General features: G+C 39.3%; 1 protein-coding gene across 1 annotated transcript in view; it reads left to right on the top strand.

Moving 5' to 3' along the window:
• The window catches only part of slf1 (SMC5-SMC6 complex localization factor 1), a 73083-nt gene that overhangs the window by 40473 nt on the left and 4987 nt on the right, over nt 1-27623 (top strand). The window contains exons 8-15 of the mRNA XM_060836761.1: nt 7893-8054; nt 9693-9859; nt 11693-11833; nt 15101-15260; nt 15963-16110; nt 16397-16542; nt 19279-19448; nt 21549-21625. Coding sequence (XP_060692744.1) covers nt 7893-8054; nt 9693-9859; nt 11693-11833; nt 15101-15260; nt 15963-16110; nt 16397-16542; nt 19279-19448; nt 21549-21625 — 1171 coding nt within the window. The remainder of the gene's footprint in view (nt 1-7892; nt 8055-9692; nt 9860-11692; nt 11834-15100; nt 15261-15962; nt 16111-16396; nt 16543-19278; nt 19449-21548; nt 21626-27623) is intronic.

Raw genomic sequence — 27623 nt, forward strand, 5'->3', positions numbered from 1 at the left:
TTGGACTGGGGTGGACAGAAGTCACATGACACCAGGTTATGGTCCAACAGGTTTATTTGAAATCACAAGCTTTGAGTGCTGCTGCTTTGTCAAGTGGAGTGAAGACAAGTACGCAGACACACAATTTATAGGCAGAGAGATCAAAGATCATAAAAATGGTTCATGTAACCACACTATACTGTTCAGTAACTGTAAAATCTTCCTTACAGTCCTGATTTTGAAACCATCGCCTTGATAACTTGTTAGTTATCTTAATTCATTTGTACAGTTTTGGATTATACCTATCATCTTATTCCAGCCATTTGGTTTGTTTCCAGCATCACCTTATTTTTATTTTTTTATAATTTTCTCTGCCTCAAATGGATTATAGATCATCCATTCACTAGCTATTCTGCTGTTCACACTTACTCACAGAATCTAATACTTTTTGATCACCTACAAAGATTTATTATTCAGCCTGTCAACACTCCCCGCACACCAATTTGTATGATCTTTTGATCTCTCGGCTGACAAATTATGCGCCTGTGTGCTTCTCTTCACTCCACCTGATGAAGGAGCGGCACTCTGAAAGCTTTAATTTCAAATACAGAAGGAGATCTCAAGGTCCCGATAGAAACACTACATCAAAGAACTGTTTCAACCCTCATCGTGTCTTTTGTACAATGATTAAAAACACACTCAGCTCACCGACATGATGCCGAGAACAGTCCTGGACAGTCCAAGTGACTGACCTCCCTTGTTTTTTTTTCGCGCGCGCTCAGGTTGGATGGCTTTGGTGGACCCTTGGAGGCTGGGTTGGGTGGGAGCAGACAAGGTTGGCGGGATGGGGCAGGGGCTCACAAGCAGTGTGCTGCTACCTCATCTCCTGCACGGGGAGCAGAAGTTCACTGAAAACTCTGAGCCCCGGAGAAAATCAATTAACTGAATAATCAATTATCCGAACAAAATAGTGCCTGCCCATCTTACTCGGATAATCGAGTTTCCTCTGTATACTTATTGAACAATATCTTGGTGTCGTGTGTCTTCTGATCTTCAGCAGAGTAGAAAAGACTTGTTTTGTGCATCTTTGGATCCAGTTGCTGAATCTTCTCCATCTATCTTTTTTCGATGCAAAAGCTGCTTCCTCAAGGCAGGCCACTTAAAGTGGGATTTTCCCCTACCTGAGTGTGCTGAGGTGAATGGTGAGCAGTTTGAGATAATATAGTGAGGATGAAAAAAAGGTTTTCAATACCAGATTTTTTTCCCTTTCCTGACTACTTCAGAATATCACCTTTCTGACAGCAGCCTAAATTCAAATTTTACATCCTCGAATATCATAAAGGCATGGATCAGATTAATCCAATTCAATGGCAGCGAAACACTGCAATACTTTCTCTTCCTCCGAAGAGGAACCAGGGACAGGTGGTGATGTTATCTCATCATCATCTAAGCAAAGAAGTAGTATTTTCTGGATGGAACCAATGTTGTCACTAGAAACTAATATTTTAGCAATAATAATAGCAATACCAACAAAAAGACCAGCTAAAACAATAGCAGCATACATAGCCATATTGGTTAGCCAGCTGTACCATGAACCATAACCCTCAATCTCCCCATACTGCACCCTCATTCATTTGGTTGACAAAAGTGCGGATGTTATCTATACGTCTAGTAATGTTTCTGATCAGATTAATAACTCCCGTGACGGACTTTCCTTTGACTATGGTGCAAACTCCACCTTCCTTCACAAATATGTAATCAAGAGCACAGCAGTTTTGTTGTGTAAATAGGCGCAATTCTGAAAGCATGTCCCTAATTTCTATTAAGGCAGCAGTTGTCTCATTTCACAAAACCGTGAATTCACAAATGAGATAATTATGGTTTTGATGACTAATAAATCCTAAAGACCCTACTACGGAAAGAACAGTAAGAGCTGCATATGCCAATGAGTGAGTTTTACTTTTTGATAGAACCTTTAGATTCTTCCATTCTGCACAAAAGTCGGGAGAATCTGAACTTTTAACAGGGGAATTCAAGTCTCATTGTCAGGTAATTGGACAGACAACAGTAGTTGGAAATTGTGTTCCTACAGCTACAGCAGGAGGAGTACTTCCTCTATTCAGGGCAAGGTAGTTAGATGCCTTATTATAACTGATAAAAATAATATCCAGGTTTAGCACAGATAATGGAGGGACCTTCCCAATAAGAAGCAGGCCTATCTTTGTGACTTCCTGGAGTACTTGGGTAATCCATGATTACATAGTTTGGTCCTGAACCTAAAGGCTGAAAATCATTTAGTCGAATGAGGTGGGTCTTGATCAGAGACGTGGTTGACATCCCAGAATGGATCTACCCATCCAATAATTGAGAAAATATTAGTGTCATTAGGGGTATCATAATGAAGGTGGGTGTTGTTATCCACCCCACAAAGGGTTTGAAAACCAGTGGTAATAGAGACACATTCCTCCTTTAAGGCATATGCGTGAGATGCAAGGTCCTTCAGGGAAGCAGCGACGACTAATACATTTTATCATAGCACAGGAATTAATTCTAGGCACTTTTACATAAATGCATCCCCATCCCTTACTATTGTAGCAATTTGGATAGGATATCGTGGATTTATTGGAGGAAGTCCATAATCCTATAAAAATTTAGAACTATTCTAAAACCTCAGGTTAGGACTTGGAAGGATAAAAGTGGTCAGGGAGTCTCTTGCTGAAATAAGAGTGTAACAAACTACTTCGTCCTCTCTAAATATTTTAATATGGGTTTCCAGAAACAAATTAGTGAAGGATAACATTCCCCCTTTTGTCTCTTTTACTACGTGATCTAATTGAAAGGGGACAAGGCGTACCAGGGATGCCCACAGTACAAATGTAGCCAAACACAACACCTTAACAGGGTAAAGGCCATTTAGGCTTGTTCTGTAAATGAACTGTTCAATCTTTTTGATGCAGTTGATCACTACAATCATCATTCTTGGTAACAATCACAATTTCGGCTCAAAGGCATCATCCTAGCATAATTGGTACACGGTCTCTGGTGCTCAGGATCGCACAGGTAAACTGTCCCTCCTTGTGTACCAATTTTGGCAATAACAATTCCTGCAGCAGGTCAAGTTTGATCTTTATCATCTCCCCCTTGCAATGTTGGAGGCCACGGAGTGTCTGTTGTAATAAAGTATAAATCATTTCCTCCTTGTATATACAATATACACATAATCAATTAAAATAGGCAGCAGCAAAGAAGTAACACAAACTAATTTAGTAAGGGTCACCCATATTCTGTTTTGAGTGTCTCATTTGAGGCCATAATTTGTGCTGTTCAGCAGGCTAGAAACTCTAAGAGCAATTTTGAAAAAAAATTCTCAAATTAATCAAACTCAACTAGCCCACTTGAGTAAATATATTGCCCACACTGGCAAAAGGCTCGTTCATTTTAAAGTCTGCACTGGAGATTCCCTTCCTACCCATTATTTTCTTACTTTATATGGAGGAGCCCAGGCATGGGCGAATTAAGCAAACCTATTTTTATAAATCCAGTTTTGTTACTAAAAATATCACTATTACCTAAAATTTAGATTAGTTCTACAATATATTGTATTCTTCTTAAAAACATACATTAACCTTGTGCCCAATCAAATGGCCTGATCTACAGCTGTAGTTAAGTGTTTAATATTCAAAATGTATACAGTTCCCAACTTTGAAATTCACTATAATTACCCGGTTCTAGTCCCTTTAATTTAAATCCAAGATTAGGTTTCTTTAAGTAGTCCTGACCACTCATTGCTCATTTACAATTATATAGGTCGTGAAATAACTGGAGCTACCTTAATAGGTCTTGTCTAGTCTAATACATGAATAATAGCCGAATCCAAAGACACAGATATTAACCATAGATGTTAATTTTGTTACATGATTTATTACAATCTAATGTTCAATAGTCATTGAGGGAGGGGACTCCCGCATTAAGACTACAACTGGCATTGCCAATAATCAAAGTAGAAAAGGCTTGTTTTGTGCATCTTAGGATCTAGTTGCTGAATCTTCTCTATCTATCTTTTTTTGGATGCAAAAGCTGCTTCCTCAAGACAAGACACTTAAAGTGGAATTTTCCCCCACCTGAGTGTGTTGAGGTTAATGGTGAACTGTTTGCAATAATACAGTGAGGATGATAAAAAGATTTTCAATACCAGACTTTTTTCCCTTGACTGATGACTTCAGAATATCACCTTTTTGAGTGGTAACTACTTTTTTTTATTTCCATATATTTGTATCTCATTAAAACATTAAACTTGCCTGCAGATATGCAATTCCTCACTTCCATCTTCTCACCCTAAGGATGGTTACAAGCGTGGAATGATGTGTGCCTCAGTTGTGTCCATATTAGAATATAACACCTTGACTGTTTTCCTCAATGTCATGGTTCAAGGATCCTTGATGTCTGAAGCTAGCTGCAGAGAAGATTTTAAGGCAAGAAGCAAGCCCACTGAGTATGTTTCACCATTTCATGAGAGCATGCCTGATCTGATTAATCCTCAATCACCTTTCCTATCTTTCCCCATAATCCTTGATTCCCTTATTGATTTAAAAATCTGTCCATCTCCACTTTGAATATATTTGACAGTGTCTACAGCACTCTAACAAGAAATTCCATAGATTCACTACCACCTGAGAGAAGAAATTTCTCCTCCGTCTTTAATAGGTGACCCCTTTTCATTCCAAGGTACTTTTTGATCTTAGATTCTCCCACAAAGGAAATATCCTTTTCCCCTCAAAGCTTGTTTGCTTCAATAAGGTCACTTCTCATTCTCAAACTCCAAAAGAGTAGAAGTCCGTGGAATCAGTTGCTTGTTAGAGGTGAAGAAACCTTTGTGCTTGCAATTCTTTCATTCTTGGGATGCCTTAAAAGGCTGTTAATCTTTTATATGGGTGTGCCATAATCAGATATGAAATTGCAAGATTATGCTTCAAAAATGTTAACGTATTTACAAAAATCAGAAATGATTTCCAATGATTTTACAGCCATGCCATCTGTGATGTCAGTATAGTTTCTTATTCCTCTGCCTCCTAACATATAAAATTGTTGTGGTGGGAATTGTGCTGTGGTGGATCCTGTTGATTTGGAAGATTTGGGCAATAGTTCCCTGATATCTTTTGAGCTTCCAGGTGCCGACTGACACCATCCTGTATCCCTTGGAGAAAGGAATACCTGACATGAGGTCAAGATCCCATGTCTCCCCATCACCTTGCCATTAATGCTGAGCACCTATGGCTAGAGTGATGGGAGTGTAGGTCTGTGCATGTTCTCCCATCACTAAGTCTGCTTCATCGGGGTCTCCAAGGTGGTCACCAAACTGTCCATGGAGACAGCTGGGCACATGCATATAGGAGCCAGCATTGTATTGATAATATTGGAACATTCCTCGATCCTTCATTCCACTTTGCCAAATGCCCCATAGTGAAGATCTGGACCCCCTTGGACGGCCTCTCGGTCTTGGGATCAGTCAAAAGCATCACGAGGAATATGTCTGTTTAAAGCAAAGTTACCAGTTTAATAAATTAAGGCAGCCTGGCACAGATTTGTCCAGCAACACAGAGGTGAAAAGCTTCTGTGTTCTGTGGAGAAATGGCACAGTTACATTCTAAAATTACACATTATTTATGTTTTCTAGAGATATAGTACAGCCTTAATTACAAGAAAAGACCAATCACATATAATAAGGTGACATGATTTACAGCAGGTTAATCCAATGATATTCCCTGGGAAAAAGTTCTTAATTTATGTAGATCACCATCTCATGCGAGCAGTTCAAGGTTAGTTGGAATACCAAACCACTGTCTTATTATTCATATTAGGAAAAATCCATTGTTCTCTCTTAGCTTTGTATTTTAGCTTAATTGTGGAAAGCAGCAGTACAAGTTCAGAGTCAAATCATTACTTTCAGCCATTTTGTTGTGTTATTTTAAATTGAAAAGCCATTTTGTGGTTAATAAAAATCTACGTATACTTGTTGCTTCTGACAACAGCCTAAATTCAAATTTTAGATCCTCAATGGCACTACAGTGTAGTGACTGAGTTGACCATCTAAGAGGAGTTGACTTTTTTTTTTAAAAAGTCAGTCAGATAAGTTGTGAAACTCTCCTAATTGAAGAGAAGCATAAGTACCAGGTTTAGGAAATGGCTTTAATCCAATATTCCACTCCTAAACATCAAAACTAGTTACCCCAAAATATACTGCTGTGAGCCTTTTCTATTTGAAACTGAATGTGAATGCCTGGAATTCTCTACCCCAAAGAATTGTGGAGGCTAGATCACTGAAAGATTTGAAGAGGCAGGTAGATTTTTAAATATTAGAGTTGGCAACTAGGCTGAGTTGACTTAAAAAGTGCAGGCCTGGGGCAGATTAGCCATAATCATGTTGAATGGTGAATCAGACTTGAGGTGCTGTGTGGCCTACTCACTTTACTGTATTTTTCACATGCTGCATTATATTCTAATTTATTGTGTCCTACAATATAAACTACTATTAGGGGGCCAATAGACTATTCCCCAATAGTGTTGTGTTCCCCTCATTATTCCATCTTATGCATTCCACACCTTCCAATCCAAGATAATTTCTTACTGTTGTATTTATTCCATCTCAGCTGAAAATGTGTTGCTGGAAAAGCGCAGCAGGTCAGGCAGCATCCAAAGAGCAGGAGAATCAATGTTTCGGGCATGAGCCCTTCAGGAATGAGGAAAGTGTGTCCAGCACGCTAAGATAAAAGGTAGGGAGGAGAGACTTGGGGGAGGGGTGTTGGAAATGCATAGGTGGAAGGAGGTCAAGATGAGGGTGAGAGACCGGAGTGGGTGTGGGGGCGGAGAAGTCAGGAAGAAGATTGCAAGTTAGGAAGGCGGTGCTGATTTCGAGGGTTGGGACTGAGACATGGTGGGGGAAGGGGAAATGAGGAAAATGGAGAAATCTAGTTCATCCTAAATATAGAGGAGCCAACATCCGCTGCAGCGGATGCAGTAAATGATGTGTGTGAAGGTGCAGGTGCCCTACCCCAGCTCAGGACAACACTCTCGCAGACACCGCCACAAATTCACCTGCACCTTCACTATATTGGGGAGGCAGGCCGCCTACTTGCGAAACTTTTCAGGAAACACCTCTGGGACACCCGGACCAACCAACCCAACCACCCCGTGGCTCAACACTTTTTAACTGTCCCTCCCACTCCACCAAGGACATGCAGGTCCTTGGACTCCATCGCCAGACCACAGCAACACGACGGCTGGAGGAAGAGCACCTCATCTTCCGCCTAGGAACCCTCCAACCATAAGGGATGAACCTAGATTTCTCCAGTTTCCTAATTTCACCCCCCCCCCCCCCGCCTTGTCTCAGTCAAATCCCTCGAACCTAGCACCACCTTCCTAACCTGCAATCTTCTTCATGACCTCTCCGCCCCAGACCCCATCCCCACTCTGGCCTATCACCCTCACCTTGACCTCCTTTCACCTATCGCATTTCCAACGCCCTCCCCCAAGTCCTTCCTCCCTACCTTTTATCTTAGCCTGCTGGACACATTTTCCTCATTTCCGAAGAAGGGCTCATGCCCGAAACATCGATTCCCCTGCTTTTTGGATGCTGCCTGACGTGCTGCGCTTTTCCAGCAACACATTTTCAGCTCTGATCTCCAGCATCTGCAGTCCTCACTTTCTCCTCGAAGATTTATTCCATCTCATCCTAACAAAGTTACCCTTCAGCTTTCCGTGCATCTGTCAGTTGAAATTATTGTCTCATGTTGGTATCTTAGTTGTTGAAGGTCTTTCCAGAGTGCAGTTATAACACGTCATTCTTTTCATGACTGTTTAGTTTCTGTTTGAATCCTTGAACATGTCATTCACCAAAAGAAAATGTCTGCTTGCAGATTCAAGCGATGATATTCCCTGGAGTTACTACTAATAGAATAGAAGGTATTTTGGAGGGGCAATTCTATATGGAAGCATTGAAGGAAATACGCTTTCACTTGTCATCAAATTTTTTTCCACCTGCATATCTTCTGCAGTCTCTTTTGCAACAGATTCTTGAGGTGAGTTCAGATGTTTCACTGCTAAGCTTTTCATTTGAAACTTTTTTTTTGTGTATCAGTAAGAGTTACCAGTTTTCTACTTGCTTAGATTGGCATCTACAGCTCAAAGTTTTGTAGTGCCAAATATTAACACCTGATCTAGTTCTTCAGATTTACCTAAAAGTTGTCAATTGCAGTTTTGAAAGAAGAGATAGGAGCACTATTCCTCCTTCAAACAACATCATGAATGGAGGTGGGGGTCCATGAAATTGAGATGAGGCCTAATCAAATCAGTTCAATCATCTTGTTTTGATCTAATTTATGTGACAGCTCCCTCACAGATAGTCTTGCAGAGCTTAGTGCTGAAGAGGCAGGAATGCTCTGACTGCTGCAAACATAGGACACTGCTGCTTGCGTTCTCACCTGTCAAGTAGAAGGACGCCAGGATAGAGGCATGTTGAAGCCACATGTATTCATTTGTTTCATTGCTCCTTGACCATCACAAACAATAAGTCAAGTAAAGATCTGCACTCTAAGCAAAATAATATCAATCATCTCTGCTGTAAGCAGAAACCCTTCCAGTCAGGCTGTTTTGATGCTTTTGCAGTACACAAAACGATGAATGTATATGTCACGGTCATATTCTGTCTTCTGGCTTCATGAGCCTGATATGCTGTGGAGATCCTCATATGTCATTACCTCCAGTGCTGGTGTCACTGCAAGATCCACAGTGAAAGCTACTATCTTTCAAGAAGCTCTTCGAAGCATAAAGTAACTGCTTCCCCTGTAAGGTCTGCATGTATATTACTGCTGACATGGAAATTAGTCTGGTGGTGACTGTAGATATCCTAAATGTGGTTAAAGGTAATTCTCACCCTTCCACACAAAAACCCACAGAGTTTTTGTTTCAGGCAACTGCTACTTCAGAGTCTGCTCCAACTGCTCGGTGGGGGAGCCACTTAGTGCAACTTTGAGCTGACAATGGTTGACAAAGAGTAGGAGGCAGAGCAGGATCGCCTTTGCGAACCAGTTCTGGTTCCTGTTCCATTTATCCATTGGGACCCGAAAACTTCCAGTCCTCCGCTTCATGTTCAAATTCCTCTTGGACTATCTCTGTATTCTCTGTGATAGAGTTCAAGAACTGTTCTTCCAGCTTTGTCTTTTTTTTTAATCCCCCATCTCTTTTACCACATTTTGTCATCAGCTATTGTCTCAAAACCAGATTCTTATTCAAAAACCTTCACTTTCACCAAGTTTTTAGTCACCAATTCTCATTTTTTGGCTCCGTTCATTTTTTTTTGTCTAATGGCACAGAGTGCAAGTTTTTTTGCAACTAGTCCAGTTAGGTTTTTGATTATTGGTCCCCCACTCCCTAGGTTTTTTTTTTTCAAAACTTCACTCCTGGGATGTAGGCTGCACTGGTCAGGCCTGGAAATATATTGTAATTTGTCAGCAAAAGTAAGGAGAAGTGATGTGATTTGCATCAGTGATCTGTTGGGTTTTCTCATTTACAAATGTTGACAGGCTACAGTATATTTCTGTAATTGAAGGATTTGTCACTCGGGACCCGCAAGATCAAAAGGTAAGCTACTTCTCACTCAAATGATGCACTGCTAATGGGTATCCACTGAATCAAAGTTTTTTTTGTTTTCATGGTAGGGTAATGTAGACATGAATTTCTTGTGTGAGTTCATCAGCATCATGGAAACTTTAATTATTCATCATCCACCATGGCAGCAGTCTTCAATAGTGAGTTACTATTTGGGAATTCTTCAGTGCTCCAGTTGTAAGAAAGGAACTTTCTTTCTTTTGGAGTCACTTGCAAGGTAAGAAAATCCTACATGTCTAAACGTCAACATTGACAACAGTAATCGAATGGGCTTGTACACCTGGTAGTGTACAAATCTAATTGGAAATCTGACATGTTAAATCATATTTTTTTTTGTTGTTTTCGTTATAAAAGGAATCCAATTCTTAAAAATTCTGAACAATCTCCCTTTCTTAGGAGCAGCAGTTTCACACATCCAGCTTTGGCTAAAAGTTTGGTGAACCCCAAATGAGACAGAAGTTATTTTCTTCCCCAAACCATGGGTGTTTCCACTAATATAAGAAAAAATCAGTATGAGTGATTGTATGGATCAGATCTATAGTTACCCAGGAGCTGGACTGTGTTTAGTCCTGTCTAGCTTATCCAGGGTAACTAACCAGGCAAATACTGAGGAACTATTCAGGTTTCTGACTCAGAAACTTATTTGTCTTCAAAAGGTGCCATGGAATGGGCCTAGTCAATTTTTAAAAGTCCTGACTTCTTGATCCCTATCCACTGTGATGGACCAGACCAAACCTCTTCAAAACCTATTAAGAAGATGTCCTAGACCCAACTTTTTCTTTCTTACTTTAAGGGTGTGTAAAGTGTTGCATTCCAAGTGCAATTCGATTGGTCAAGCTATTTGACATTGTGCAAAACACTTCATTTTTACACTACAGTTAAAATGCAGACAAAATTTTATAAATTGGCTTAACTGTATCTATCAAAATGCTTAACAAAATAATAAGTACTATAGTTAACTGTTCCAATATAATATCCTATCAACACACCCTTAGCAAATTCAATGAAATCAATGTCTCACGTGCAATTCTCACAACAGGAAGAGTAACCCCAGCTTTTAGCTGTAACAGAGGGGGGAAAAAAGAACTTCCACATCCAACTTCAAGACCTGAGCAACTGCAGAGAACTAAAATCTAGAATCCTGCTTTTGTGGGAGCATTTGGGCTGCTTCTATTGTTCCAATTTCAAAGAAAACCAACATCTCAAGCTATCTACTTTAGACTGTTCGATACCTCTATCTTAACCTTTCTTCACTTTTTTTTTAAAAAAAAGGCAAAATACACCTCCCTTGAAGTCATAGTATCATCACACTACTAAACTTAGTGGTGAGCTTCTGCAACTCTAGATTCTCAATCTTGGATTGTGTATCTCTTCTATGGTGATCTGGGCTTATGACTACAACCGTGTCAGTTCAAGGAGAAATCTATACCCTTAGTTGTTTTTTAAGTAAACAAATGATATCTGCTGGGACATGGTTGCAGGATGTATGGGTGTCTGGGCCAGAAATTCAAGACATTTGGTTTTTGGAACAGATGGGCAGAATAGAAAGATTAATGATAGGCTGGGACTTCCTTCACTGGGACATAGGCAGTTGGGGGGCGACCTTTATAAACATTTATAAAATCATGAGATAAATAGCAAACATCTTTTCTCTAGAGTAGGAGAGTTCAAACTTCGAGGGCATATTTTTAAGGTATATGGAATGAACTGTCAGGCAAAGTGATATATGCAAGTATAGTTAGAATATTAAAAAGACCTTTTGGACAGGTGCCCGAATAGGACAGTTTTAAAGGGATATGGGCTAAATGTAGGCAAATAGGGCTAGTTTAGCTTAGAAGAGCAGGTCAGCATGGATGACTTGGACCAAAGGGTCTGTTTCCATGCTGTGTTAATCAATAATCGATCTGTGTGATATAAATTGTAATTTAAGTTGGAACAATAGATTTTCAATAATCTTAAGTATCTTATTTGTAAGTAGATGTGTTGTGTTTTAATCATGTTTATTCTGCCATCCACTAAATTCTAAATGAACTTCATTTGGAATTTATAGGTCCTGTGTTGACGAAAAAGAACCCTGTCATTGGTCATCGAATCAACAGCTATCGATTTCAAAACTGAAGCCACTTTATATATTGCTATTAAAGTACTATTTTGATCTGTTTGAAGCAGAACTGGAGGCTTTAAATAAAAGGTAATTTGTTTTGGAGGGTTTAATGCCTTTGCCATGCCTTGGAATCTTGCTGGGTGAGGCCATTCTTGCAAACGTTAATGGAGGTGTGAAGTGTTTCTTTTTAATTAATTCTCAGAATATGGACTTCAGCCAGCATTTTTTGCCTATTCTTAGTTGCCCTTGAGATGTTGGTGAGCTGCTGCTTTGATCCACTGCATGCATTTCCTATAGATTCCCTCCATAAAGCATTGAATGTATAACAGGATTTTGACTTATCAACACTGAGGGAATGGCAACATATTTCCAAGTCAGGATCATGAATAGGGTGGAGCTGAACTTGTATGTGGTTCTGTTCCCATGTCGTTATTGCCATTGTCCTTCTAGATGGAAGTGTTGTGGTTTGGATGGTGCTGTTGAGGGAGCCTTGGTGAAACTCTGCAATATAAATTATGGATGTTGTACACTGCTACTTAGTATCAGTGATAAAAGAAAGGAATGACACAACTTCCACAAAGAAACAAAAAATGAATGGCTGTTTTGATCTGAATGGTGTCGAGTTTCTTGAGTAGTGTTGTACTCGTGCAGAAAAGTGGGGAGTATTCCATTACACTCCTGACTTGTGGCTAGTAGATGTCAGACAGCTTTTGGGGAATTGGGAGTTGAGTTACTTGCTGCAAGATTCCTAGCCTTTGACCTACTCTTGTTGCCGTGATTTTGCATGGCTAAAATCCCCAAAAAGTTGATTAGTGGCAGGTTTCAGTGATAGTTGGCTGTGGTTAAATTCTCTTTGATTGCAGATGGTCATTGCCTGGCACTTGTATGGTGTGAATGTTACTTGCCACTTGGTCAGAAAATCTCTATATTAGCCAGATCTTACTGTATTTGGACATGGGACTGCTTCAGTGTCTGAGGAATTGAGAATGAAGTACATTGTACAGGTAGTTCTATAATGCCATAATTGTGTTCCAGTGAAACCTCACTGAATAGAAAATTCTTAATAGAAATAATGCAGCCTATGGGAAAAGTGGGATTGGGGCAGAGCAATGAAAAAAATCAATCCACGATTGCTCAAAAATCAGCCAAAGTCAAACGCAAAATATGGCATAGCCTGAATGAAGGTTGAAATCGTATTTAGTAACGAAACTAAAAGTAAACTTAACACAGTACAGTCCCCCCAACTCCGTACCCACAGGGGATACGTTCCAAGACCTACCATGGAAGCCTGAAACCACGGATAGGCGCAAACCCACTAATTTAAATGGGAAACGTCCTTCCCGGCAGCCTCCTGTCCCTAGTTCTGGAATGTTCCCTATAATATGTTCAGGCCATGGTAAACCGCAGGTAACTGAAACCACGGAAACCGGACCCACTGATAAGGGGGTGGTTCTGTACATTGAAAAAATGTAAGAAAGCTGTTCTCTGTACAATATGTGTCTCACAGCACATTGGCATCCAGCATGAAGACCAGCACTGACATCGCACGTGCACAGAATGAAGCGCATGAACCAATCCCAACTGGAATCGTGCTATTGTTAGCATTCTCAAATATCATTTCCTAATTCTGCAGTGACGTTTATAGCCAAATCACGCTACTGAAACACATGTTAGCCCAGTACAAACATCCCAGCACATCTTTTGTTCTCAGTGTATGATGGTTTGCACTCTCTGGTTGGGGTTATAGTATTAAGGGTCTGAGACCCAATAAAAGACTGAGCATGTAATCTAGACTGACATTCAATATAATGTCGAGGAAATGTTTTACTGTTGTAAGTGCCATCCTGTGAATAATTCATTGAATAAATGAAACATACCATGGGGTCACCATCGACCAAAAACTGAACTAGCTATATCAATTCTGTGCTGACAAGAGTAGGTAAAATGCAAAGACCTCATGGCTCCTGAAAACCTGACCACCATCTGTCATGTTCAAGTTCAGAGTGAGATGAATGCTCCCCACTTGCCTGGAGTGCGAGCAACTCCATCAACACTCCAGAAGCTTGTCACTATCCAGGACAAAGGAATCCATTTGATTGGAACCACATCCACAGAACATTCACTCCTCCTGCCACTGATGCATCGTCGCAGCATGTACAAGCTACACTACCAGCATTGTAAGTCATAGGAGGCGCCTAGCCTCCCGTCCATGCTCGGCTTTGACTCCAGACTGTGCCAGGCTTAACCCTGAGGATCTCTAAACTGCTATAGAATCACCTGGAGGCCAGAAGTCCAGTCAAGACCACAACAGGCTAAAGGACCACCATGCCAGGCTGAGAGATTGCGATGTACTGCTAAAAGACCCGCAGGTGTTTTCCTGTTTGCTCAAACACTAGAACGGGAGTTTCAAGTTTGTTTTCTGGTGTGCTCTATCTATGCTAGCTATATTTTCTTTCTGCTTTCTGCTGTTTCCCTCTTTCTTCACCATATTCTGCAGATTCCATACATGTCTAGGGTCCAGTCAGTAATTCGGTGATCACTGCCCCAGTGCCCATGACGTGATCACTCCCTTGTTCGTCCCCAACAGTAATCTCCCCACCCCCCCCCCCCCCCCCCCCCCCCCCCCCAATCCTCAACAGCAATCTTCTCCCTTGTTCACCACAAAAAAATGCTTGATGCCCGGTCCCACCACTTGCTGATGTTGACCTTGTTCTTGCATGATTCCACCCACCCCCTACTCTTCTTTCAGTCGTTTCACAGTTAAGTCTGCAAAATCGCCAGTTTCTTTGGTATTAAATATTGCTTCCTTTTTCATATACCATCGATAGGAGTATGTAATGGCATTTCTGATGTGTTTATTGGAAAAATAAGACTTTTGGTTTGAATAACACTCAAAATCCTAAGGTAAGACAAGCATGTGTACTTGTCAGCAGTGAAGCGATACAGCTGGATTCGATGAACTTCAGATAACAGCTATTCAAGGCACTTTGTGGAAATGTCATCAGTGAAAACAAGTGACTACGATGCAGACCCTGATGGGATTTCTGGGGTTACTAATGTAATTATTTGTAGAGTCCCAATGGGGTTTGAGTAAATTTTCTTAAGGGAATGAACTGAGGCTCTGCTTGAAGGAGAATTGCTAGTGAAAACAGGTCAGAGCTGGTTGATTCGGTTCAGGTATGTTGGGGTCATTGATTCCCAATGTGTGTTCAAAAACAGAAAAAACTTTGGTTTTTAGGTTGTTTCAATTTTCACATATGGTTAAAGGATACCCATCCTGAATTTTAAAACTGGACCTCCACCACTGAGATTGGCAGGATATAAGTAATTGTTTTCTTTTTTCTTTTATGAAAGCTGCTATGAAAACACCAACTTTGGAGCTTCTCGTACCATACCTCCTTCTGTTCTTGCAGTAGTTTTCTTGGAATACTCTGATGTGATGACAAATCCTGTAGCTATTTTGTTGGATTGTGTTCTTCAAGCAACTAGAGCAGTGGTTAAGAAACCAAATGATGTGAGTAAATTAAATAAATTACAGCAAATTACAATTTGGTTTAAGATTTTTATATCAATGGCATTGATCTAATACATAAATATTTCCAAGGGCATGCAAGTTTTCTGGCTATTTTCTGTACATAAGAGAAATGTGGAAACAAAAAGTTTTGAGAACCGTTTTGCATTTGCCGGGTTACGTCAATTTTGTTTGGCTTATACGTTTAGCTTTTTTTTTTGCAGTTGTAATTCTGGAGAGAAAAGCAAGCAATATCCTAGTATTTCTGGGTTGGGGTATGCAGAACTGAGGTCGCATAGGTTTAGGATAAGAGGGAAAGATTTTCAAAGGGACCTAATGGGCAACTTTTTCATGCAAAGAGTGGTGCGTCTACGGAATAAGCTGCCAGAGAAAGTGGTGAAGGCTGGTACAGTTACAACATTTTTAAAACCATGTAGATGGGTATATGAATAGGAAAGGTTTAGAGGGATATGGGCCAAGTGCTGGTAAATGGGACAAAATTAATTTCGGATACCTGGTTGGCATGGACGAATTGGTTAAAAAGAGTCTGTTTCTATGCTGTACATCTCTGACTCTGACACCCAGCGTCTTCAATTTATGCTTGACGTGCATTTATGACTTTAAAAGTGATTTTATTTGAGTTTGAGCTAGTCATCAGTGACTATGCATTTGTCAATTTTAATTGTTGTTTATTTTCCTGTTCAGCGACATTTATGTGAAACAGCTTACATCTTGCATGGAATATTGGGAGTAGTTGTCGAATATCGGCTTTTGATAAATAGACTACGTGGGAGATCCTTATCTGGCCGAGCTTGGGACGATTTACAGTTTTACATTCCCGTACATTGTCAAGGTGAAGATAAATTAAAATCTAATATTTGACTGACCTGATTAACCGTTCAGAATTTACTTTGTCAACTTCTATACTAATTTTGCTAACTCTCCCGAAGTTTAACAAAAATATTGCAACTGAGAGCCTCAATTGTGAGCTGACCATCTTAAAGACGACAAGATGTTGAAAAATGAAAGATTCGGATTTTAAAAATCATCTGATTTCTTTTTAGTGACTTGTTTTGAAATGGTCTGTTGTTGTGTTCCAAAATATATTTATGGAACCATAAACTTGTGATTCCTTACAGATTACAATCAAGAGGAAATAGAAATGTTATTTAAATTAATGCCATCACCTTGGCTGCAAATGTTCACTGCACATGCTATGTATAAGCAAATATGCTATGACAATGGCATCGAAATTTCAGAAAAGTCTTTTTCACTGCACCAAATAGTGAGTATGGGTTTTGTCCAAATTCTGTTGTACAGTGTACAGTCTATTCTGATACAATGCATATGTTCCACTCCTGTGCATTCCTGTTTTATAAGAAAATCATGTAATAGCAGCACCGTTTAAATGAAATAGCCTGGAATCTCATTATAGCCAATGTAGGTAAGGAAAGTTCACATTCTACAAATAATGGTTCTAACTTCTTCAGTCATGTTATAGCTAATTCATGTTGAAGAAATAGGTGTTGCAGCAGGACAGACTAAATTCATTTGACTTTTCTGCCAAGCTGTAATATAGATCTAGCCATTACATCTCTATTCACTGTAAATGACAAAAACTTTTTGATGCTGCAATCATAGTATAAATGGGCTATCAGTAATTCATCATCTAATACCTGAAACATTCCAAGGAGAAGAAAATTGTTTTAAGGATACATACTGACATGAGCCAAGCTCTTGAAACTATCAGTAAACAAGGATCAGTCTGAGCTAAAGTTGTCATCATTATAGCTGTCTGTCTTATACTCCTCCTCCTCCTCCTCCTCCTCCTCAGCAGGTTTTCACAAGAAGACAATTCAAGGGCAAGTTAATGTTTAGACTCTGGTAGAGGCTTTGCAATGGACAATGCACCTACTAATGCTGATTGACAGTACGTCAACATCTCTGTGTTATTTGCTTATCAAGCTGTTTCCTATTAATGTGTATTTTTCAGGCTAGATAAAAGTTTGCAGTGGAGGTCACCAGGGGTCAATATTATTGTACACCAAAAATTTAAATCTTTTTGAACAGCATTCCAAGTCCATGCTTTCAGTGAGTGTTTTATTTCTGTTTACCCACTCCATAAATTTCTCACCTCACGGATCACTAGTTCCCCACAGTGATGAAACTAGTTCACACCCTGTTAATCCTTAATATATCCATCACCATTCCCTCCTTTCATTGAGTCTCTGACATTTATTCAGACCATTTATTAGATGATAAAAGATCTTTATTTGACTTTTTGTAAAATGTGTGTGTATATGTACAAAATGACAACATGCTATCCTTTATCATTTGCACACCAAGTTTCAAGCATAGTTTTGCAGTGTGTCTAATAGTTTCTTTGAGCTAGTTCCTTCCTTTTGTTATGCAATCAGATTGTTAAACTACTACAATCCACATATTTCAAGTTGGAAGATTTTTTTTTCCCCTCCAGCTTGTTTAACACTGCAAAATCTATCCTCCATCTCTTCTCATTCACGCATTTGTTAAGTGTACATTATCCCACATTATCCCTCATTGGGCATTGCTGCTGAATTTATTTTTGGAATTTCTTCCAATGTTCTCCCTAAGAAAAGCATCTTTATTTACAGCCTCACCAAGAATGAGTGTTTATGCTGCTGAGGCACTTGTTACTATTCTTCTGATCTTTTCATTTTGGTACCTAACGGACAATATTAACCTCCCTTGCATGAAGATAAAATATAAACTTTCCTTTTAAATTGAGACCTGTCACAGAGATTTGCATAAGAACGGTCATTTAAAAATCTCTCTCAATGTAAATATAATGTTCAATTTTTATTTTTTGTAAAGCTTTGTCTGAAAATTATCTTCCATCATGGGGCATTTCCTGGCTGTAGTCATCTTCAATACATCAAAACTGACATCTGGCCTTATTTGGATACCCAGCCAATTTAGTTGTCCAAATACACCTCAATTACTCTTTCAGTTTTAGAAGCTGCTGCACCTATTTACAAAGCCCTACTTTGACTAATCATGATGAGATTTCCAAATAAGATTGCTGTTGCAAAGTAACACTTGGTCCGTACTATCTGATTTTTTTTAATCCAGTGTACTTAAGGCCCAGGAGCCTGATTTCCAATTTTGAATTCTGCTTTGAGCTCACTATTTTAGTTTTAAAGTATGCTATATCCATTCCACAAAAAACTGGCAGTGTGCATCACTGATGCTGGAAAGCTGTCCTCATGGTGCCAGTAAAACATGGCAGGTTCTGCTTTTAACTGAAGACCGACCTTACTGAGAACTACAAAACTCTTGAGGCATCAGTTAGTCCATGTACACATTTATTTCACTTCCAAAAATCCCTTCTGCATTTTGCTGCCTTTTTTTTTTGGAGGTCAGAAATGTCTCCTTCTGGAGCCCAAATTCCTGCAGAAATCTTGTTTTAATATCAATTGATGCACACTCCTTGACTTTGCTAGCAAATGTTTAGAAAATTTTCCAAATTGATTTTCCTGTCACCAATGAATCTACTGTCCTGCCTTTGTCCCTCTGCTTTTTGTTCAAAACCCCAATCCATTAGTGGAAATTGCAATTTTACTTTTACATATAATTAGACTGTAAAAGAATATCAATGCAAAACATGTTAAATAGTAAATAAAATTGCAGAACATGTAGCGCAACCGTTTAATAAAATTTAATTATACCAACTACTAATTAGTTTGTTCAACCAAGTGTAACTAAACAGTGACTTAACTATTTTGTATTTTCTTACTCGGTATTTATTAAATTTTAAACTTTGTAGTTAATGTTTCTAAGGAAAAGTAAAGGATGAACATATTGTTCGATTATGCTATTGAAATGTTCACAATGTCACATGCAGACAAATGGCAAACTAAGAAAAGTACCTCTAGGTATGACCTTCCATTAGATCAGTAGTGGCTGACTTGCAGGACCATTTGAGTCCCATTGTGGTGAGTGGACTGTAAATCTTACTAAATGAATTTTTTTGTTCTCATAGATCTCTTCATATTTAATACCCCTTGGGAGGTTTGGAAGTTGTAGGAAAGCGATGGTGAAGGACCCCGAGGGAAAGAAGATGGGTCACTGGCCTTGTCCTCAACTTTTGAGGCCTTCACTTACATTGACTAGTGACAGGCAGAAACATGTGGAAACACTGACCATTCCAAAGTGAGTAATTCGTACAACATCACTGTTTTAAAGTCACTTCTGAAAATACTGTTGGACTGAAATCGTTCATGGCCTTCTGGCGACTCATATTCTGTTTCCAGCTAATCATCTATGCCAATCATTTTTTTTCTCTCTTTATTCAATGACTGGGCATCAAATGTGAATAAAAACTCGACATGTAATTTTCCCTCTTTGTTTTTCAGCAGTGTTTGGCTGTTATTCTGTATTAAATTTTAGTGTTGTGTAAAAATTGTTTCACACCTAATTGAGCTTGAAAAGTAATTATAACTTCTGTAAGCCATTTGGTGAAAGTCTATGCCATGAAATCAGAGCCCTACTCAATACAATGAAAACTGCATATTTCCTATTGTGCCACACATTTAAAGTCATAGAACTGTACAGCACGGAAACAGATCTTTCAATTCAACTCTTCAGTGCCAACCAGATATCCTAAACTAATCTAATCCCATTTGACATCATTTGGTCTATATCCCTTTAAACCCTTCCTACTCATACTCATACAAATGCCTTTTAAATGGTGTAATTGTAACAGCCTCCACCACTTCCTCTGGCAGCTCATTCCATACGTGCACTACTCTTTGCATGAAATGTTGTCTCTTAGGTCCCTTTTTATATCTTTCTCCTCTCACCTTAAACTTTTATGCCCTCTAATGTAGCTCTTCAACAACGTGCTAATTTCTGTGTTCAATCTGGATCTGAAGGCTGAAAGTTGATGTATATAAAATGGCAATAAGTCATGCTCAACCAAGTCTCCTTCTGTGCGTGTCCCTCTTATTTAAAGTAAAATTCACTGTAATTTGTTGGCAGTTGCTTTACAGCCTGTCTACCTGAATCCTCCCTGACCCTGCCTGATCTTGTTTCCAGCCCAGCCTTGCTGATCCATTGTGGATGGTTTTCAATGCTATTTTTGCTTTATACTGATTCGTCGGAAATCAAAATTTTAACTCTGCTCAGAAAATATTGTGTACTTTGTTAGTTGTCAGGAAAATTCCTGATTTAGTTTAAGGACAGGACTTCGCAGCGATGAAGTATACTAGCCTCACCCTGGCGCTATGAAATTTCAAGAATATATTACTGAGCTCAGATCATTAGTATCATTTCCACAACTTGCCTATGACTGCCTTGGTATGCTGCTGGCAAACATGAAGATAGTTGGGCAGCCTTCAGAAGACCTAAGTGAATTACATTAAATCCCTCAGCAACAACTAAATTCCAGTGATCCAGGGAATAATTGACCCTAAGTGACTTATTCATCAACCCAAATGATATGCCATCAGCAGCTATGAATCCTGTGTCAGACCCTTCCTACCCGTCACTAAATTGGGAATAGTTTTTCCAATTTCAAGAGTCCAACACCAGCACTTCTGCCCAATTCTCCCAATCCCCTTGCCATCATACCCACTCACTCAGGCTCCATTAACTCTGAGACATGTGTGTAACACATTCTATAAATCTTCCTTAAATGTAATTATTTTCTCAGTATTATTTTACAAGATGGTAACCAAAAATTTCCCTGGTATCTCTTTATGGCATCAAACCTCCTGTTTTATGCTATTTTTGATATATATTAATCCTATGTGAGAGTAGCATGAATTTATTTGATTTACAAAGTATTGCTTGTCTTGGAAGTTGGCAAGTACTACTCCATAAATGGCTGAGATTCTTTACTCAGGATGTCAGTCTTCCTTTTCCCCCTCATCCCATCCAGTCACAAATACCCCAACTGTAAACAGATGATGGAAATACAACTTGCTGATAGCATTGTTTTTAAAATTGCTGTCTTATGTCCTGCATCAGTTGTCATGGATAGTCTTTTGATGTAGGGTACAGCATCTTTCCAATATAATTTAGTCTGCCACTTTATATTTAAATCTGATGTTATTTCCAAACTATGTTCTGTTCAAAGTGATTGTTATGGTTCATTCAAATTGTAGGTTCCATTGTAGAGGATTGTCCATAGTTCAATTCTATGTAAACTCATTTTAATCACAATGTACAGCTTATAATTTGTCAATACTATGCTTTGTGACATTTGATCTATAAAAGAAATATAATAATTGATCTTCTTGCTTTTTCTAGCAAACAAATTCTTCCAAGGAGGAATTCTCTGAAATCTAAGGAAACTAAAATTGAATCCAGTAATGTAAATCAAAATGGTAAAGTTGATTTGCTTAATTTTAAGTTATTCAACTGTAAATTGAGTGTTAACACATTTCAGTTCTAGGGAACTGCAGGTAAATTTCTCCGTTTATGCTCATATGCACTTTCAAGAGGAATCATTTGGATAATAACCTAGCTTACTTTGTCTTCTTAGTGACAGACACCTGATGCAGATCCCTGTTTTGTTTAATTAACAATGCTTGCTGCACTGAAGGATCAAATATATAAGTACTTAATTTAGTTATTAAATTTCTTTGTCTTGGTCATTTTTTAAAATTTTCTTCCCTTGCCAATCACCCATGTCTAATATTCTATAAACTACATAATTTATGTACTTCAAAAAGTTAGTTGTCAAAGAGATACTTTTGATAATGTTAATTTACTGTCAGCACATAAGTTTACTGATGGAACAACTTCTTTTTTGTGGCTTCTTCCATTTCACCTGATCTTTATTTGACTTGGCACTAGTCCGAGTCATCCATTTGGTTTTACATAAGTGGCAGATGAAGTCTCGTTCCATTAAAAGTAAACAGAATTTCTGAAAATTTACATTGGAGCAGGTAATGCCACATTTGAAACTTCACAGCTAAATACAAGCATAAAAAATTGAATCAGGAGTAGCCCATCAACCCTTTCAGGTCTGCTGTCATTATGATCATGGCTAATTATCTAACTCAATAGCCTCTTTCTGTTTAACCCCCATGTTCTTTGATCCCTTAAGCTCCAAGTACTATATCCAACCTCTTCTTGAAATTCTATAATGTTTTCAGTCGGGGTGAAGAAATTTCTCCTCCCCTTGAACCTGACAATTCAGATTTATTCTGAACTGTTGCCCCTCATTTTGGACTCCCCTGCCATCAGGCACATCCTTCCTGATTCTACCCTGTCTAACCAATTTTGGATCCAATTTGCTAAGTTACTCTGGATCCCACGCGCTTTTATCACCTTTATCTGTCTCCGATGTGGAGCCAAACTAAAGTAGTTTCTGAAATCCATATAAATTACATCAACTGCATTACCTTCATCTACATGCTTAGCCACCTCCTTAAATGCAATCAAATTTGTTCGACATGACCTCCCCCCCGAAAAAGCCATGTTGACTATCCCAGACAGAACGTTGCCTCTCCAAGTGGAGATTAATTCTCCTCTTTAGAATTTTCTCCAACAGTTGCCCTACCAATGATGAGACTTGCTGATCTGTAATTTCCTGATTTATCTTTATCACACTATTGAAAAGTGGAGCCACATTAGCTGTCCGATTAGTCCTCTGGAACCTCTCCTGGGTCTGGAGAGGAATTAAAAATTTGGGCCAAAGGCCTTGTAATTTTCTTCTTTGTCTCCATGGCAGCCTGGGATATAACTCATGTAAACCTAGGGCTTGTCCACTTTCAGCTGGCCAAAACCTCCAGTTTTTCCTCACTCTGTCAACGTGTTCAAGAACCTCAGTCTGTCTTCCTGAATTCTGAATTTATTACATCCTCTATGTACAATTTATCCTTTTGGTCCTTAATGGGCCATACTGTTTCTCTGGCTATCCTCTTCTTGATATAGACAATCTTGGGATTGTCCCTAATGTTATCTGCCAGTGTTTTATTTCATGCCCCCCGCCCGCTTCATTGTACTCCTAATTCCTTCCTTAAGTTTCTCCCCTTAACCTGCACTTTCTGTATTCCTTCACTACAGCTTTAGACTTGTTCAATGCCAGACCTTTTCTCCTTTATTTACTGCTGAATATTCTAGGCATTCAGTGTCCCTTGGACTTGTTGTTCCTACACTTAACCCTAAAGGGGACATGATTCCTTTTTTGAACAGCCCTGCTGTTCTGCTGTAGCTTTATCCACAGGTAGCTGTTCCTGGTGAATTTTTGGCAAAGATCCTGCCTTATATTAATAAAATCCAAGCTCCTACTCCCACCCAATCCAATTTTTTTTTTCTGTTTGCAGATCATCTTTTTGTCTTTTTTACAAAAACATAAACTTTTTTTTCTGTCCACTGCTCTGATAATCATTCCAGAGATCAGACATATCTTTCTATATAACCAATCATTTCCTTAAACACCTTCTGCCATGTACCTTCAACAATTCTCTCAAACAATTTCAACCATCCCCAACTTCTATATCATCAAAATTCTTCTTAGTCATCAAACCAAACCTTGACTCAGGCTAATAAAAGTAAAATTCTGTGGATTCTGGAAATCTGAAAAAATAGTGCGAGAGGAACTCAACAGGTTAGGCACCATGCATGCATTTATGCCTCCACTTCAAAACTCTGGAGTTGACAGAATCTCAGTTGTTACAGTACAGAAGGAGGCCATTTGGCCTGTTGTGCCTGCACACTATTTCTATCTGAATAATCATCCAGTGGTCTCTGCCTCTGTTGAACCTGCCTCTACCACATTCCATAATTTCTTCAGAAAGTGCGTCAGGCTCCCTTTTCTAACCCTAAGCCTGTATCCTTGAATTTCTTGACTTTACTAAACCCCTCTGAGCGCAACTGGCATCTAACATCTATCTTTTAATTCTTTGAACCTATTTCACAATTTGCTAACCACTCCCCTTCCCTTTTCAGCCTTCCAAACCATCAGATTTTGAGTGTTTCTGTCTCTGTCCTTATCTCTCAAAATATCACCTCGTTCTTCAAATACCCGAATGTTCTTTTGAAATTTTTCCATCTTTCTTTTTCTCTGTTATAGCGACATAATATTTACATAAAGCTTCGGAAAGAAAAATGTTCTAAAGTAAATCTCTAATGGAATTAAGAATAGTGCATATTGGAATTGGTAAACAAAACAAAGCTGCATATCTGTTAAGACCATCATGTAGCAGTCTCCATGCAACTTGCCATTCAACTTTTTGACCGTTCTGTTGAATACTGTGCAAATCTTTCAGATTTTGAAGTCTTTAGGTTTTTAAAATGTTGTTCTTATAGCATTTCTACAGTTGGCACTTCAGCTTCCAAGCTCTCGGGAACAACACCAGTACTGAAGATCTCGAATGTTCAGACTGCATCATTTATTCAGCATTGAAAATAAATATAGGCTTGATTGGCCACACCAGTGCTTATTGCCCACTCTTAGTTGCACATGGATGTGGTGTTGAGCTATCTTTTGAACAAAGCAGTCAATTTTGTATTGGAGTACCCCCAGCACTGTTAGAGAGACAGTTTGAGATTTACTCACTACACTTTGAAGAAATGATATATTTCCAGGATGATGCATGGCTTGGAGAGGAATGTACAGGTGGTAGTGTTCCTATGTACCTACTGCCTTTGTCTTTCTTGGTGACAGTGGTTGCGGGTTTGAAAGATGCTATCGTTGGATCCTTGGTGAATTTCTGCAGTGCATCTTGTCGGTGGTGCCAATCCAGTGAGCTGTTTGTCCTGAATGGTATCACACACTCGTGACTTGTGCCTTTTAGATTAAGTTTTGGGGAGTCGAGGTGTGTTACTGTAAGATTCCTAGCCTCTGGCTTGCTCTTGTAGCCATGGAACGTGTCTGTGTAGTGATTGGAACCATGTGAATCTTGTTGACAGAGATCCTTGTTTGGGGTTCTTAACCTCTAGCCAATCAGAAAGCCCTGGCCAACCAGTGTAAACAGGATTCAATTTTTAGGGAAGGGTGGGCACTGCAGAGAGTGGAGTGTATTATTTCCCCCTCCAACTCTATTTTGATTTGAACCCTGTCCTCCCCTTCACTATTTGATCACGAAGCACTGCCCTCTGAGAAGGGCACTGCTGGTCGCTGGCCACTTGGGTGTTTCCTTTCTTCCTGGTGGTGGAAATCGAATAAAGACTTGTATGCTGTGCCTCACACCTACACACACAACATGGGTGCTGGGGAAAATATAAGCACTACAGCAGTTAGGTGAAAAAGGAAAAAAAAGTATATAACCAGGAGAAAAATAAGCACTTAAAGAAAGGAAAACAAAATGTAAATAGGATTCAGAATCTCCTCACTTACGGGACTGATTCTGAGCTGGCTGGCCACAGCCAGTGTACTGTGCACTGTGAATAAAGGCCAACTTGGTGACTTGCAGTTATTTTGCATCCTACTCAGATGCTGGCTGACCTGCTGTACTTTTCCAGCACCACTCTAATCTAGGCTCTGATTTTCAGCATCTGCTGTCCTCACTTTTGCCTACTCCAATTTCTGGTCAATGAACACTACCTAAGATGGTGGTACTGAGGTGTTCAGTGATGGTAGGGCTGTATTTGCAATAACTGTCTGCATTAACAGGAACTTCAGTTCAGAGTGCTGAACTGGAAGAGCAGAGCATTAGGAAGGGCGAGTGTTATTGGACTCTGATTCAGGTAGCAACCACACTCTCTGTGGGTTTAGAAGTGATCAAGGACGGAAGGGTATGACTGCAAGTAAGGAATCTAATGTGCAATACTGGTAGTGCCTCTGATTTTTACCCATATCCAACAAATATGAAATTCTTACCTTTTGTAGCTAAGGTCAAAGTTTCTGGGATGAGTGAACAAGCTAACTCTGGTGCCATGGAAGCAATTCAAGTGGAAGTGTTGAAAGAAATGTGCTAGTTCTAGGAGACCACTTCATCATGAGGGTAAATGCTGTTCTTTATAACAGTGACCATGAATTGCAAAGGTGAAATTCATGGAATTGGTGGAATTTGGTGCAATCAGGCATAAGGGTATTTACTCATGACAGCATTAAATTAAGAATGTTTATAGAAAATGGAAGATTCTGCCAAGGAAGTTTGAAGAACAAAAGCTGAAATTAATTGGATAAATCTCAAAGATAATCAGAGTTATTGACTGTGCCATGCAAAAATTGTTGTGAAGTCAGATTGATCAGTGATTTTAAAATGTGGTGTCAACCACTATGGGTGATGAGTTGCAATTCTTGAGGTACTCAAGTCAAGCATGAAACATTAACCTCAAAAGGTTGCAGCGGGTGAATTGAAGAGAAAAGAGAAGACCATGGAACAGTAGAGCAATTTGAGTAAAGATGAATAGTGAATGAAAGGAAGAGACAAACAATTCCACCACTAACAGGACTATGAATAAGATTAAATGAGGGAAAAATAATTTTTAAAATAGCGATATTTTCTCTGTGCAAAGAATTTTAATAAGACAAACACATTGATGACTTAAATGTAGATAAATGAGCTTCATCCATGGTAAGAAATGGTCACCTGATGGTTAAAGATCTTTTGAAGGCAGACAAAATGGAGAAGGATGATGTCAGGTCAGAAAGAAGGATCGATATTGAATTGCGAGTCGAGGAAGTAAAATTAATAGGAGCTAAGAGTTAACAAGGAGCAGAATGCACTAGATCCTGAAAACAATAACTACACTATTGGACAGCGCATTATAATTGCTTTAAGGAAGGTCACTGAACCTGAAATGTTCACAGATGCTGCCAAACCTGCTAAGCTTTTCCAGCAACGGTGGCTCAGTGATTAGCACTGCTGCCTCACAGTGCCAGGTTACCTGAATTTGATTCCAATCTCTGACTGTGCGCAAACTCCACACAGACATTCTCCAGTATCTGCATGGGTTTCCTCCGCGGTGCTCTGGTTTCCTCCCATGTTCCAAAGATGTGCATGTTAGGTGAATTGGCTAAGTCAAATTACTGTGTTCGGGGTGTGTAGGTTAGGTACATTAGTCATGGGTAAATATAGGATAATAGTGTAGGAGAATGGGCCTGGGTGAATTACTCTTTGGAGGGTCGGTGTGGTCTTCTTGAGCCGAGGGGCCTGTTTAGACACTGTTGGGATTCTCTGATTCTGTTTTTGACTATAAATGAGACCAGCTTATATTAAAGGCAAAGCAGTTATCATGGCAGACTTTAATATTAAACACTGGTCAAATCAAACAACAAAAGTAATATTTGTAAAGTTTATTTGAGATAGTTTCTGACGAAATTTGACCTCATGTGATCAGTCCCTTTATCATGAGATCATGCCCCCTAATTCTGGATTCTGCAGACAGGCGAAACAACCAAATGATAATGACCTTGTCAAGTCCTTT

This window comes from Hemiscyllium ocellatum, chromosome 2 (assembly GCF_020745735.1).
Source record: "Hemiscyllium ocellatum isolate sHemOce1 chromosome 2, sHemOce1.pat.X.cur, whole genome shotgun sequence".
Classification (NCBI taxonomy): domain Eukaryota; kingdom Metazoa; phylum Chordata; class Chondrichthyes; order Orectolobiformes; family Hemiscylliidae; genus Hemiscyllium; species Hemiscyllium ocellatum.